Genomic DNA, 16432 nt, shown 5'->3' with positions numbered 1-16432 from the left:
TTCTCTGTGCAGTTTACTTTAGGGTGAAAAGCACATCAAGCGATAAGCGAATCGGAATAGCGACCTAAAGATCAGTGTTATCATGTCTGTCTACAGAACCCGTTCTACGAACCGGTATTTCTGCTAGTGTAAAATAAACTTGCAAAAAAAAAAAAAAAAATGAATATATATCAAGAAATCAGTATATATTGCTGAACTAATCAACACCAAATACACCTTTGTCAAAGAAAATAAAGCTAAACTAACAGGCAACACACTAAATAGATGAGAAAAAGGTAAAAACCCTTTCCCCCCATTGAAGGATGTCCTTGAATCCATTCCCAAGAAGCATACATCTGACCAAGGACTTCCTATAGAAATACATAAAAATATACATACAAAACACTAAAAAAAACGTGTTATATGTAGATAGTCTGCATTTCTCACATTTGTTATAAATATATGCAGTCAATGCAACCTCCTATGCACAGTTCCGTCCCGTTCCTCATTACCAGTTCACTATCTACAGCTAAGCAAGTTAAATTGAGGAGAAAGGAACACATTCTAAAGATATGGTTTACAGCACTTTGTTGGAGTTAAAACATGCAAATCAGTGCCTGGTTAGTAAGAGTAAAGGAAAGCAAGCCTTGCATTTAGAGTCTGGAAACTGCCGACACAGCCCCTTGCCTTTTTCGTCTCATCTTCGTCAATCCCCTTCTTGAACTCGGTATCAAAGGAGCTGGCCAATTCATTGAACAGCCCCACCTCCTCACAGTTCTTCAAGAAACGGGTCGGCGTAGGAGTCTGATCTGGTTGAAAGAAGCACAGAAATACATTGTGTGTGTGAAATCATGGTTTGGGGCCACACCACACAGCATGTACAGTTCTGAAAAGTAACAATTTCAAATCTAAAACAGTGATGTGTTTATTATTCATGGCATTTTTTGAAAGGTTTAGAATCCTGGGCAAAGCCATGCAATTATTTGAATAAGGATTGGCAGGAAATATTAATTTTCTGTCAAAGAACAAGACATTGTATACACTTACTCAAAATATTAATAGAATCTCAGATCCCTTACAGTTTAAAAACACTTCAAGCATTCTGAATATTAGCATAACCTTGAATCGTTGGAACCAAAGTGCATAACCTGAAATTGTATGCCAAACGAAAAGCAGAAGCTAAGCATTTTACAAAATAAATGCAGTCAATTGACATGGTTTGTTTCGTATTGTGCACAGAAACCACAAAGGTGATTTGAATGCTTATGAACCTGCAAAACTCAATGTAATATTGGGATGCCAAAAAGAGGGAAAACGAGGATTTGCATGCCTTGCGAACCCACAACGAGATGGCCAGAAACATAGGCAACTACCATTTTGCATTAATCAAAGACTGGAAAATGTCTGTCACCTTGCTCAACTTGCAAAAAAGAAAAACATACTTACCATTAAACAGATGATGCAGCGTGAGGACTATTATAAAATGTGGTGCTTCACCGCAGGGAACACAAAAGGCGGATGAATCAGGGGTAATATCAAGATTTCCCATTTGATGTTAATTAAAAGTAAGTGATTTGGCTAAAGTACAAGAACATAGCCAAAACAAAACTGAATTTGTTATGAGGAGACTAAATCATCCTTTGTGAATCCATGGAAAAGATGGTGGAATTATTACCTTACATGTTGAAAAAGAGAAGCGTTGGTAATGAAACTGGTACGGTTAAATCTTCAGATAAAAGTATGATTGCATCTAATATAATTATAGTAATGCTGAAATTCCTTAAGCGATATTAAAATGTGTATACAGAGAATGTAATGGCTTATCAGCAGATTTTCCAATTTCCGGAAATAAAACCTTTGTGGTGTTCAGAACCTGAAAAGCAATATAGATTTCCTACTAAGAAAGGCATTTTAAAAATCATGAAGGGGTGGTGGAGGGGGACTCCAAAACCAATGGATTAAATCCAGAATTCTTTGCTACAATTCAGTTTCTGCATTTGGATGTTTTAGTGCAGGTATTTGATGAATGTGGTAAAGGTAGTTTAGTTGACAGACTCATCAAGGAAAACAGTGAATATGCTTATTCTCAAAAATGGAAAACTTGGAGAGATGTTCTTGCTACAAGCCCATTTTCTTTATAAACATAGGTGGACGATTGATCCGCAAATGTATGCTGAACCTCTTAGTTGGCTACATTTCCCCTGAGCATACAAAATGTATTGGTTCAGTGCAGAGAACCGTTTGCTGTAATGTCTGGTTGCTAAAATGGCTTTTAGTTGTACAAACTGGCATTTTACTTCAAAGGTTCTTTCATGAGTTGGTCACTGTATATGAGTTAATGCAAGTGGGTATTCACAGCGCCCATCTGCCACAAAAAACAGGGGTTCATTAGTGGAGCAGTGAGAAAGGTGGATACAAAACCTGTGGCTTTGATGGGCACAGGTTGGAAATACCTGGTTCCTGAGTGTCAATCTGCTTTCTATGGGTTTGGCGGAAATACTTGGCAGCATGTTTCCCACAGGGCAGAGACCAAGATCTGACTACAGAGCTTTGGGTTTGGATAGTCTCTGATGTGGGAGAGTGCAACCGGGTTAATGAGAAGAGCTTAGTCATGGCTTGGTTCGTGTTGATGTGCCAACATCTAGGTCTGTAGTGGCCATCTGTGTGGGGTTTGTGTATAGTGTAAGGTGGTAGGAGATCTTAGAGGGGAGATGGCTGGTCAGGGGAACGGAGCGGGTAGGACTTACAAGGAAAAGCAACCTGCAACCCTGCACTGCCACCACTGGCATCTAGCATGCAGGTCCCATTTCAGTAGCTCACACAGGTCCCGTCAAATCCCTCTCTCTTGCTCTTTCTGTCTCGCATCAATACATTGTATCCAATGTGGAATAAAACAATCATCTGCAAGTTGGCAGATGAAGGGCAAGGGCAGTTTGTAAACTCCAGCCAATTACCTTAACCTACAGCTAAGGGCTATGGTAGGCAAGACCCTTTGGTTTAGAGAAAGGGGTACTTATTTTTATTCATTTATGTATTCATCATGTATTCAGTCATTCATTTGTAACGCACCAAGGGCTCATAGGCATTAAGGCGCAAATAAAAAAAGAGAAGAAAAACAAATATAAATAACAACTGGAGAAACGCCCAGAGCCTTAGGCAAATTCATAAACCAGAAACTGAAATGGGTAAACAGAGGTAGTCAGGGACATGCCATTAAAGTAGTATTAGCAAATACAGCAAGTGAGTCTTAAGCGACCTTCTTAAAGGGAGGAAAGGAGCGTATTTCTCTCAGGTCTAATGGAAGTCTATTCCAAAGATGAGGATGCGTTGAGTCAAAGGCCAGTCTACCAGCTCTTTCAAGTTTGACTCGAGGCATGGTCAACAAATTGGTGCTGCTGGAGCCCAATGTCCGAGCACAAGATTTAAAGGACAGCCTAGATTTTAAATAATGATGAACATTTCCCATACAGGCATTTTTGGGTAAGAGGAAGAACTCTAAAGGTAATACATTCCTTCACTGGCAACCAGCCTCTGTAACGATCCCTAGATTTGATTGGTTTCACTATTCCAATCACAGTATTTTCTGGAGCTTAGTTATATTGCCTTGCGCAGTGCCGTGAAGAATGCTGCCGCAGTAATCAATCTATGCTACAACAATGGCACAGGCCAAGCAAGCACAATTCTCTTTGGACAGGAAAGGGCCAACATGACAAAACAGTTTTAAAAATATGAAGTGGTAGAAACAACATTGTTCCTGTAGGCTTTCATCTTGAGAGGCATCAGGATAAACTCCCAATGTTTTAATTCTGGTCCTTCTGGTTGGGCTTACATCAGCTTGCAAAGTGAGATCCAAGCACTCATTTTGTTTGAATTGATATGAAAATGATTCATGTATATATAGAAACGTAGTTGGCTCTAGATTTGGAAATGACCTTGCTGGGCTCTGTTCTTTGGGTATCAGGGTAGGAAAGCAGGTTGCAAGATCACAGTTAACTATTTGAGGTTTAGCCAAACACCTCATTTGTTAAGTAGAGAAAAAGGTTGTTTTTTTTGTTCCTGGCTATCTTGCTATATTGGTTTCAAAGAAATTGTTCTCACACACTGTTGACTGCGATATAACTTCGCTTTTATTTGTGCAAGTGGTTGGTTTTCATTAAAAGTGTGGTATACATATGTACATATGAAGATGCAGGAGTAAAAGCCCTGCTTCTGCTGGGAGGGGGCGGGGGGCTGCTCTACCGCTTCGCTCTCGACGAGGGAGCGAATCCCTGCTAAGAATGACAGTGTGCCGATCTGTGTAAGTGAAAGGGAACTCTGAGGGGGAGAAGGAAGAGGTAGTCGGAAGCCCCAGGACACTACTGAGGACCCAGGCTTCCGCGAACTTCGCCGGCCAAGCCTGACTGTGGAGGGTCAGCCTCCCCCAACTGGGGTGCTGTGGACCCGACACGGAACGTCATTGCTTCTTCTGGTCAGAGGCGGCTGCAGAGGGGGACTGAAATAACCCCTTATGAGCAGTTTTGTGGTGCTTTCTTCAGTGTTGATTGGGAGACATGTCCTGCTGCCTGACTTTGCGGTCCTGGAACCAGTGGAACCCCACAAATGAGCACCCCTTCTCTAAGCGAGACTGGGCCTGAACAAATGGTTTAGTGGCTGTTTTAGTAAGTATGGCCAGAGACTTTACTGTCTGAGACCTAGTCTAGTTCCTCATCGGTTGAGGCGTGGAAGAGACTCCCCCGACCCCCCCTCAAATGGAAAATCAAGGATTCTGTCCTGGACATCTTGGTTGAACCTAGTGCCTTCAACCTAGCAGTGCTCCTCATGTTGTTGCCAGACACAACGCTCTATTAGCCGTGTCGATGTGGCTCACTGATGCATTCATCAAATCGTGGCTATAATTTTCACCTCCACCAGACCTGCCTTAAAAGAGACTTGCTTGTCCTTCGAGATATCTGGCAGGAAGTCTGATCTCCCTCCACAGGCGTTGATTAGCCGCAGCACGGATAGCGCCTGCATTGGCCTGCCTGATGTGAAGGCCTGCATTTCAATAGACCTTCTTGCCATATGAATCAAGGGTCTTTTCTTCCTTGTTAAGTAGGGCTGTAGTGGCGGTACTGGACGATGAAGCCTGGAGTTTGGCATACATAGACACTGCAGCAATGACTGATGACAGGGGCTGCGGGTGTGTAGAGAGTAGTATGCTATCGCCCTCAATTTGCCTGAACCTAGCATAAAGCTTCTTGTTGACTGGTTGTGAGGAGTGGGGCCTGAGGTGTTCCTCCGTGGTGGGAATATGGAACTGCGCCGGAGTTGCTGGAGCCTCTGTGCTGGGCTGCTGCGGCGGTTGAGACTGCAGGGGAGGCATCTGGTGCATTGCGGTGGGCTGCGCCAGGTGGCACCATGTCTTTAATAATGCCCCTGAGGATTGTGCCCATCTGAGGGGAGCCTATGAGTGACATGAACAGGTCAAAAAACCTGTCCTCACGGGCTGGCTGTGAGCTGTCTTGCGCATGAGGTGGTGAGGAATATGCCAGCTGTCTGCCTAGCCCATGTCCGTACACAGGGATATTGTACCCGGGCCCCGAAGTGTTAGGATAAGACGTAGAGCTGGTAACAGGGGTCAGTGGTGCCCAGTCTGTCATAGGAGCCGCACTTCTTTGCTGTTCGGTGGGCTGACGGGCCCTCCGCGCCCACCTGCGAGGCTTCCCACCGTTGTGGTTCCGGAGTGACAGCCATCTAGAGCTCACAAGCCCCTCGGCTGTGGGACTGTGAGGGGCCCTTGGACCCCTCGGCAGTGAGGTTGGTATTTGTGAGCCTCTGTGCTCCCTGCACCGGTGTGAGGGCCAGACTGACCCCCTCCCACCAGAGGGCTTCCCTGGGAAGGAGTCTCCTCTGAGGGGTGCCTTGAAAAACAACGCACCGGTCGTCCGTCTTCCTTCGGATGTAGTTTTTGATGTTCTGTAGCAGAGTCCTGTTGAAAAGTTCCCTCCAATGCTCAAGTCGGTGCTTGAGCGACCTGGGCATGAGGGAGTCACACGGAGCATCCAACCCAACCGTGGTCCTCACCAAGGCATCGAAGACAGAGCATGCGAGGATCTGCTGTCAGGAAGGAACCGTCACATGACGGACACCACCTAAAGCCTGTCGGGGCCAACATGTGCCAGGGACAGAGCTAGGGAACCGGTGGATGTGTTCCCAAGCCTGCAATAGAAAGAAAAATGTTAAGATAAACTACAGGGGAAGCGCATGGAATTACGAGGCAACACCTGACCCACTAGTGCTGGTGGAGTGGTCCGTTCCCGTCAAAGCGGAAAAGGGGACTGAGCTGTGGCGCCGGTGGGTGGGGTTAAGGGAGCCCGTGCACCAGTAAATTTAAAGGGGAAATGAAGAGGTTCTGTTCCCGTCCCTCTTGAGGGACGCCCATACAGGATGGAGGTAAGGGGACGGGATGTAGGCATATGACCAGAGTTAAAGGAAATGTTGATAAACTTAGTGTTCACAGAAATTAGCGAGAGTACACAGTCCTTTACACTGACAGCTGGGCAGGGATCTCCTTTGCACACAGCTTATGGCAGTGGACATTTGGGGCTACAGTCACCCATTTTGCCTTGTTTAGCATACTGTGTGAGAGGTTAAGATATGCCTCAAAGCTCCCTCAACCATGCTCAGGTGGTGTACTAAGTGGCCTGTTGGGATTTCTGCCAGTCGGGGGAAGGGTCAGTTTTGGACAGCGCAAGATTTTTGCCAGGCATTGGTCGGGGCAAGCACCAGAATTCCTGTTCACTTCACCCAGAGGCCTTTCCTGCCATCTCCCTCAAATTCCAAACTAACAGTCCACAATGAAATCCCCCTCCTTCAAGAGACAACAACTCAGCAGGTATTTGACAGCAGCCGAGATCTCATAGGATGCCCTGATGGAGCCTGGTTATGGAGCTTTGACGTGGCCCTTGAGCGTGAAGGTATTGACAGAAGGGAGGCAAGGGCAAACAGAGGAGCGGATGAAACAGTGAGGCAGGGTGCAGACAGAGCAAAAAGGAATTCACTGCTTTGTGTCTGCAATCTTGGCTCCACCTTTTATTTTATTTCTCATTAAATCTTGGCCCCGTCACACGATACAGAGATGCGACCAGCAAACATGTGTTGTTAGATCTCAGCACTCTGCAAGCCGCAAGACAAGAAATGTGGCTGGCCAAATACTTGGGGGCTTGTCCCGAAATACAGTTGTGTGTAATGCACAACACGCAATGGGTAATACGGCTGTGAATGGGAAGCCAATGTAGTACTCTCCTAGCCGCTGTGACGTGTACTCTCCTTTGCAGGCCTGCTACAGTGCGCACTGCGTTGTTCTTAATCACCTGCAACCGGGTCATGTCTTGTTTGGAAATTCCTAGCAGAAGACTGGAACAATAGTCCACTTTATCTCCTATAATGGCTCGTGCCACTATGGCGCAATTAGGCGATGACAAAAAGGGCTGTAGCTGGGCCAGGTGCTTCAGATGGTAACAAGTGATGGACACAAGCCCATTAAACTGATTTTTCATAGACAGTTCTTGATCAAGAATCACCTAAAGTGTCTCAACCTTGTGCTGGGTGTCAATATTGCAATCTGCAATTTTAAAGGAAAGGTACTTCGAGTTTAGCTTCTTCAGCTGTGTCGCAGTGCCGAACATCATCAGTCCTGTCTTAGAACTATTTAGGGTCAGCTTATTAACTTGCATCCATGACTGAAAGAGTTTGTAGGTGGAGTTCATGGAGGCGGGGTCAAGTGTGTAATCCCCCGTAAGGCACACAAGGCACTGCGTGTCATCCACATAATGGGCATACACCACTCCAAGTTTATATAATTTCTTGAATAGTGGGAACATGAAGAGGTTAAATAGCATGGGTGCTACGCATGAGCCCCGCAGGACCCCGCAAAGGACAGTAAACTCCTCAGTCCCGACATCCTCGAAGAAAACCCTTGCCATACGATCTGTCAGGAATTATTTGATCCATTCAATCGATGGACCTGAAAAATGTGCTAAGGTCTGTGATCTCTCTGCCAGAATGGAGTGATCCACAAGATCAAAATCAGCAGTGAGATCAAGAAGCATAAGCATGGTAATACAGCCCTCTGCCATGGACTGCAATATGTTGGTCTTGAGCTCGAGAAGCGTAGATTCAGTTTTATGAGCTCCTAAAGCCTGATTTATGTGGGCCCCAGAATGTCATGTGCGACCAAACAGGCTTCGATCTGTAGATGTGCTACTTTATCTAAGATCTTTAATAGCTAAGGTACATTTGCATTTGGGCCGGTAGTTGCCCGCTATGCTAGGGTCGAGCAAGGTTTTTTTTTTTAAATTAGTGTAGAGATCCATGATTGCTTTATGGAACTAGGGACAACATTTTCCCTGAACGAAGCATTAACACATTTCGTTATCAATGGGACCACGTGTGGGGCACAAGCTATTACCGTAATAGCCGGACAAGTATCACCCTTGCAATTAGTGGGTTTTAGTTTGTAGAGGATCTCGGACAGATGCTTCTCCGTGATGGGCGGGAAAGCAAACTCTGGGAACGTCTGGGGCATTACATGCCCTAGAGTGTCCTTCAAGTCCACCGGAAACTCCCTATCTTTGCAGCGGATACTTTCCTGTGTTTTTTTCTAGTTTGTCCAGGAATGCCTACTGAATATCATTGAACCATTTCGCATTTTTGGCCACCTGACTAGGTGGGGAACAGGGTGTCACCAGTTCTTCATCTACCTCATACACCGCACACCGCATGTGCAGAATGGTGAGATCACAGATCTTTCAAATCTATTATGGAGAATCCACTAGCAAAAAGCACTAGAAAAACACTGATCTGTTCACTTAAGCCAGTTATCACAGTTATAGCAATGATTTTAGTGTTCATTTGAAGTTGCTAACATGTTTTTCTGCAGGAAATGTAGAGACAGTTGTGGTGTGTCAAACAGCTCTCATGACTAAAATATCACTAACAGGATGGGCGAGTCGAATAAGATAAATGAGAAAAATCGATCGGCTTCATGAACAGGATTACTTGCTCCAAAGAAGGTACCTATAAAAGGCCATCAATATGTAATTTTTAAACAGCTACAGGCCAGTAGACAGAGCTTTTGGATAGAGTAGATGCGAAAGAAACTACTTTGTCACCATAAATAAAATATGTGTTACTATTCATTAGCAGTAAGATCAAAAAGATTTTGAAGAAAGGTGTGGGCATTTCAGAGAATTAGCATTATCAATGCAGTGTTTTGAACACACACTGCTCAAGGAGGTACGTCCTGAACTATCAAGTGACAAGTTGAGCAGAATGTTCATGGTACGCTTCCTGTTCGTTAGACATTAGAATCTGGTTTGTTCCTCTGCCAAGCAATCAGCTTGAACCGAGCATCTACTCGGCAAGATGGCTTAGAGAGTTAAGCCCTCGTCCCAAACTTCTGCTCAGCCTGCAGGATGGTAATTTTGAACCCTTCCATTACAGCCTTCTACTTACATTTTCCACATCGAATGAAGGAAGGTTGACAATTGTGCCAGGCCTACACATTGTAGCGCTTAGAAGTGGGACTTCGGTCATGATCCAAGGCAACAAAAAGAGTGACTTTTAAGCCTATACTAGACTTCAGTCAGTCAAAAACAAAACTGCTTAGTTTTTCTCATCTCACCATCGCCTACAAGGACAGATTAAATACTCTGTCATAACTACAAGGCTCTACACAACTTAAGTCCAACCACTTTGGAACTGCATTCAGATCTTCGAGATCCATGTACTCTGCACTCCTTTCAACAGCAACATTTTCCAAGAGCCGGTTCAGTGGGTGAAGATTTGTCATCCATCCAAATCTCCACCCTCTGTAAAATCCTTGCTCCTTCTACTGCACCAATTCGAGAATTACCTCTACTTCCACTGTGCCCTCAGGAGACACCCGTTTTTAGCCAAATGCTAAGACCACCTTCTTTTCCTTAGTTTAACCCCACTCATTCTGTCTGCCAGATGGATAGTCTTTAGCACAAGAGGTGCTGAGGGCAGTTGCATATATGAGCAGCTTTGCACCATTAGCTAGGGGTACCTCGGATTATGAGGGATGTCCATGGGTGCTGTCTTTTACCTGTTAAAACACGCTATTCTTGTATGTGCCAACGGATTGGAGGCTTCACCTGGTCAGCCATAAGTTTCCATATGTGCTTTGCAAGGTATGCGTAGTTCTCAGTACAAGATATAGCACCAAAAGTAAGAACAAACAGCTGCTGCAGCATTTGAAGCACCACCCACTTACAAACTGGATCCACTCCCATTTGCCAATAGACAACGAAAAGGTACAAGCTCCTGATCCCCCTTTTTAAGATAGGCACGAACCATTACATGGCTTTTTAAAATGCACCCATTATAACCAACAACGTTTTGGGCAGAAGAACAAGTTACTTACCAACTGTAAGGTTCTTTTGACTGGATGTTCCTCCCACGTATTACTCATCTTGTGATAATCAGTTATCGCCAGCTTCGCTGCTTCGGAATGTTTTCCTGGCAGAGGGCGCTGTGCTCAGAGGTTGTGGGGTCGAGTGTCCCTCGACAGGCTCCGTACCGCGCCGACGTCACCGATGGTATAAGTAGCTCGAGGCGCGCCCGTTGGCTTCAGTTCTGTTTTTTCGAGAAAATACTTGTGGAACATCCAGGCGTGTGCTGCGACTGTTAGGCCCATCGTGAGAGGAAATTGTAAGAAAAGACAAACTGTACTGCGGGGTAGGCTGGGAGGGCCGATGAGCAATACGTGGGAGGAACATCCAGTAGAAAGAACGTTACAGTTGGTAAGTAACTTGTTCTTTCGAATGGATTGTCTCCTCCCACGTATTCCTCATCTTGTGATAGACTCCCATAGCAGTGATCAATTTGGAGGTGTGGTTGCAAGTTTTTGTTATCATGAACAGAGTGAAGTACCGCTCTGGCAAATAGCCCCTCATTGGAGGAGGAGGCATCTAAGCAGTAATGCTTGATAAAAGTATGCATTGATGCCCATGTTGCAGCCAAGCAAATATCTTTTGCAGGGACTCCCCTCTTCAAAGCCGCAGAAGTAGCCATTCCCCTAGTGGAGTGAGCACGCAGCCCATTCGGTGGGTCTTTTCCTGCTAATCTGTAGCATTCCAATATAGCTAGAATGATCCAGCGGGATATAGTTTGCTTTGTCACCGCTAACGCCAATTTACGACCTGTGTAACCCACAAAGTTGATCGTCTTGACGTAATTTTGTCATTCTTAAAATGTAAAAGCTGAGGTTCCTCTTGGGGTCCAGCCTATGTAATCTCTCCTCTTATTTTCCCAAATGAGGAGGAGGATAGATTATTGGTAAAACAATTTTCTGCGACAAATGAAAGTAGAAACTACTTTCGGTAAGAAAGAGGATTTAACTTTCAGAACTACTTTGCCCTTGTAAAATGTGGTGTATGGAGGTTTACATGAGAGGGCCTGTAGTTCACCAACCCTGCGGGCTGATGTTAATGCCACAAGAAGAACAGGCTTTAGTGTTAAAAGCCTCAACGGACAGGAGTGCAGAGGCTCAAATGGTATACATGTTAGGAATTTAAGAACTAAATTTAAATCCCAAATTGGAACATGAAATGGTATTGGTGGATATACATGTGTAAGTCCTTTCAGGAACTGTATTATTAATGGTATTTTAAAGTAAGAAACCTCTTCCGAGAATCGCTTAAAAATGGACAGTGCAGCAAAGATATCCTTTGATTGTTCCGATCTGGAGCCCCAGATTGGCTAGATGTAATAGAAAAGAAAGCACCATTGGTGTGCTACATTGAAAAGGGTCCACATCCCTATCTTTGCACCAGTTACTGAACTTATTCCAACGACACCGGTACAAGGATTTTGTTGCTGGTCTCCTGGTCGAAAGCAAAATCTCCATTACGCCATCCGGAAGATCCCAATCCTTGTATCTCAAACTCTCAGAAACCATGCATGAAAGTTGAGTGCTTTGACCTCTGGGTGGAGAACCCGACCTTCATCTTGCAAGAGAAGATCCTCTCTTTGTGGAAGACGTACTGGAGGGCAGATGGACATGTCCAGAAGGTCTGGGTACCATGTCCCCCTGGCCCAGTCCGGGGCAATTAGGATCATGGTTTTCCTGAACTTTCTCAACCTCCTGATTACTTGAGGAATCACGGGGACTGGAAGAAACGCATACAGCAGGGGAAAATCCCACCCAATCCACTACGAACGCGTCCCCTAGAGCTCCTCTTGGGGGAAATTCCCTTGAGCAATACAGATCACACTTCTGGTTTATCATGGTTGCGAACAGATCCACTTGAGGGGTTCCCCAAAGGGCGAAGATCTCCAGAAGGACTTCTTGAGCTAACTCCCACTCGTGGGAGACTGTGCTCTGCCTGCTCAGAGCGTCTGCCGCCGTGTTCTGCTCTCCGGCTAGGTGAACTGCCGATAGAGAGATTTCTTCTTGTATTGCCCAGAACCAGAGCTGCATTGCCTCTCTGCACAGAGGAAGTGATCCTACGCCTCCTCTTTTGTTGAGGTAGTATATGGCCACTGTGTTGTCTGTCATTAGCAGGACATTCTTTTTCTGTACGGAGGGCAGGAAGGCTTTCAGCGCTAGTCTGATTGCCCTCAGCTCCAATAGGTTGATGTGTAGTTTGGACCCTGATGGAGACCAATGTCCGCTGATTGTCAGATTGTTGGTGTGAGCTCCCCACCCAGTGAGTGAGGCGTCTGTCACTACTGTTATCTCCGGCCATGGTTGCCAAAAAGATTCTCCCTTGAGGATGTTGTTGTTGCAAGCCCACCATGATAGATCCTGAGCAACTGCTCTCGGGACTTGCAGAAGATCTGACATATTCCCAGGGAATTGGGACCACTGAGTTCTTGGGGCCCATTGGAGGGATCTCATTCTCAGTCTGGCCTCTGGCACCAGAAAAATGCAGGATGCCATGAGGCCGAGCAACCTCAGGAAATCGAAGGCTGGCAGATGCTGGGCTTTCTGGAATTGTGTTACCATCTGCTGGATGTGGAGAGCTCTCACCTCGGGCAGCGAGGCTTTGCCCGAGGAAGTGTCCAAGACTGCTCCGATAAACTGGAGTTGTTGGGATTGTATCATGTGGGACTTCTTGAAATTGAGGGAGAAGCCCAGGTTGTGAAGGAAGTGGCAGGTGATAGACAGGTGTTCCTGAGCTTGTTCTGGAGAACGTGCTCCGATTAGCCAGTTGTCCAGGTAGGGGTAGACGTGAATCCCCCCTCTCCTGAGACTCGCTGCCACTACACCCATCAGTTTGGTGAAAACCCTCAGAGCGGAGGTCAGCCCAAATGGCAGAACTCGAAACTGATAGTGAGAACCGCCAACTGCGAACCTCAGGTATTTTCTGTGCTTGGGATGGATTGGCACATGAAAATAAGCATCCTGAAGGTCCAATGATACCAACCAGTCTTGGTTTACGATCCACTTTGAAATGGCTGATTTAGAGACAGGGTCTCCCTCTCTACCAGCTGCCACTGAAAGGAAAACTGGTTTGTTTTTCTTAGTGGTTTTGTCTTTTCCAGATAATATATCACTGCTCTCCTCAAATCAAGTGTGTAGATGCTTCTTTTTGCCACGTTAGTGGCGTTCTGGAAAAAGGTGGGTAGTTCTATTGATTGGTTCACATGGAACTTTGAAATAAATGTAGGCGCCAACAGTGGGTGAGTGCGCAGAACCACCTTATCCTTGTGAATCGTGACAAATGGGTCTTGAATTGAAAGGGCCTGTATTTCACTAACTCTCCTTATTGATGTGACTGCCACCAGGAAGGCAGACCTTTAAGGGAGTGCTTTAAGGCTAGTCTTATACATAGGTTCAAAAGGAGACCCCATTAGGCCAGTTAGTACAACATTCAGGTCCCATCCGGGAGCTGGGTTGGAGATAGGGGGGATAAAGTCTTTTAACCCCTTACATAAAAGCCTTGATCACTGGAATTTTCCACCACAAAACCTTTTTCTGGGACGCGGTGTAAGCTGAAAGTGCAGCTAAGTGGACCTTTAGGGAATTGAAAACAAGACCGGAATCTAGAAGCTGAGTCAGGTACAGGACAATAGGTGTTGGTGAGCAGTCAATGGAATTGATGCACTTGGAATTACACCAGATGATGAAGCGTTTCCATTTGTTGGAGTAGCAAGGTCTGGTGTTAGGCTTTTGTGCTTCTCCAAGTATGTCCATGCGTCTTTGAGGAAGTTGGAGGTGTCTGAACTCTATGACCTCAGGAGCCAGACTGCTAAATTGAGAGTTTGCGGGCATGGATGGAGTGTCCCCCCCCCCCCATGTCATTTGACAGCATGTTGTATGGACATGGAAGCTTCCTCGCAGGTAAGACTGACATTGCCATCAGATGAGAGAACCAGGGTTGGCGGGCCCAACAGAATCATTGAGACTGTTTCCTGATGCATCTTGTGAATTATTTTGTTGAGTAGGGCAGCTGGGGGTTGGGGGAGGAGAATAGACAAATTTCCCTGACCATGTTATCCAGAGACCGTTCCCCTTGGACCGGTTCTGTGGGTACCTGGAGGCGTAATGTGGGCATTGTGGGTTCACCAGTGTCGCGAACAAGTCGATCTCTGTGAAGCCCCGGTCTGATTGCACAAAGCGATAGCTTGTCTTTGTGCAATCGCCACTCATACTCTACTGGTAGTGGGAAGTCTCTGCTGACCACATCCACCAGAAGATTGAGTTTCCCTGGAAGGTGTTGTGACAGGAGGAACATCTTGTGTTTGAAAGCTCATTTCCATATGTTCTGTGACAGTTTGGATAGCCCTGGAGAGTGCATGCCCCCTTGCTTGTTCAGGTAATACATGGCCATGGTGCTGCTAGTGAGGACTAGGACTGTATTTCCCTGTAGGTGTGTTTGAATGTTTGAAAAGCCTTTAGGTCCTTTAACACTGCTAGCAATTCCCACAGGTTTATGTGGATGATGCTACCGCTGGGGACCAAACGCAGTGCACCGTTTGATAAAGGAGGTGAGCCCCTCCACTCTGTCAGAGATGCGTCCGTGGTGAGAGTGGCTTCTACTGCGGGGTAGTGAAGGTCTTTGTCATGATGCCTACCACCGGGCATCAGGACCAAGGCCCTCAGCTCCGGGAGCAGGCATCCAGACATTTGCTTAAACCTCAGCAGCCCCGGCTAGGGGCTGTCTGGTTTCAGTCCTGGCGCCTTAGGCGCCAGACACATCATAGAAATCAGTCCTGGCGCCATAGGCGCCAGGCTCAGACGTTACTTACCTGATGCAGACCATGCTGCAAAAGAGTCCAAGCCTACATGAGGCCTGGATGGGACTATTTTGTTACAGGGACTATTTTTTACTCGGGCTTGGCTCTAGGGAACTTCTTACCTGGAACTACTTTGGAGGCTATTTAAACCACACCCGAACAGCAGCACATGCTTCGCGTTATTCTGCATCCAGCAGCGTGACGCTCACCGTGCCTGCAGCCAGCTCCAGTCTTCTGCCACGCCCGCGTGCCTGCAGCCAGCATCCAGTCATCTGCCACGCCCGCCTCGAATCCGGAGCTCCTAGAATAAAGAAGAAGAAAAGGACAAAGTTAGAAAACAAACTTATTTCAAATTCCTCACCTAATTCCGGAACCATTTCATCTCCGGACCTGGAAAGTAAATCAGTCCTGCACGTGTCGCTTCGCCAGCTCCAGCACGGCGCCGTACTCACCAGTTCTCACAGCATCTTTCGATCCGGCAATGTCTCCATCATTTCTTCGCCGTAATCCGGCACCTAGGGGACACAAGAAGAAACAAGGTGAGCCAGGGAATCAACAAATAAAACCTCTTACCACCATAGACTTACCTGATTTACCACCGGCGGTATTATTCCATAACTCTCCACATTTTCATATGCCGCATCTGTAAAGAGGGAGAAAAACAACACGTTAACGCATGCAATAGTTACCGGACAGCGTTGGGTAACACAGACTCTTACCTGAACGCCAGCAGCAGCTACGAGACCTTCTCACGAACTCAGTTGCAACTTAAGGAAGGAAGGGGACAAGAGTGAACATCGGGCACATTGAACTCTTTGAACTTGATACTTACCAATCCCGCCAGGGACTTCAGAGTCAATACTTACCGGAACTCTCCCAACGCCTTCAAACCAGTGAAGTAACTGGTATCTACGTGCCCTGAAAGACACGCAGAACGGAGAGCTCATCTTTTACGAACATAAGGTGAGGTTACTAAGGGGATATCGGAGGTGATTAGTGGAGGAAAGCATGAACAGTTGGGAGGCCATCACTAAAACCCACAGGTGGTTAATCCCCGTCTCCACTTGCAGGAAAATACTTCTCCGGGTCCAGCAGACAACACTAGGCGGGCCAGTTCAGACAGTCATCTCTGCACTACGCATCACGTTGAAGGAGACCGCAGCTGTCCGGGTCCGATCGACACCCCTGTGGGGTCCAGGTGAGCGTA

At 46.2% G+C, this 16432-nt stretch overlaps 1 protein-coding gene across 2 annotated transcripts in view; it reads right to left on the bottom strand.

The window, feature by feature from the left end:
- The window catches only part of LOC138582204 (cyclic AMP-dependent transcription factor ATF-7-like), a 1375782-nt gene that overhangs the window by 594321 nt on the left and 765029 nt on the right, over positions 1-16432 (bottom strand). Inside the window, exon 4 of one of the 2 annotated variants that reach the window (XM_069653279.1) lies at positions 631-788. In XM_069653279.1, the coding sequence (XP_069509380.1) occupies positions 631-788 (158 nt within the window). The remainder of the gene's footprint in view (positions 1-630; positions 789-16432) is intronic. The other variant, XM_069653280.1, reaches the window with a different exon arrangement.

The sequence above is a fragment of the Ambystoma mexicanum genome, chromosome 3q (assembly GCF_040938575.1).
Source record: "Ambystoma mexicanum isolate Mex_15411 chromosome 3q, UKY_AmexF1_1, whole genome shotgun sequence".
NCBI classification, from domain to species: Eukaryota; Metazoa; Chordata; class Amphibia; order Caudata; family Ambystomatidae; genus Ambystoma; species Ambystoma mexicanum.
The sequence above is the reverse complement of the archived record's forward strand: the minus strand, read 5'-3'. Positions and strand labels throughout refer to the sequence as shown.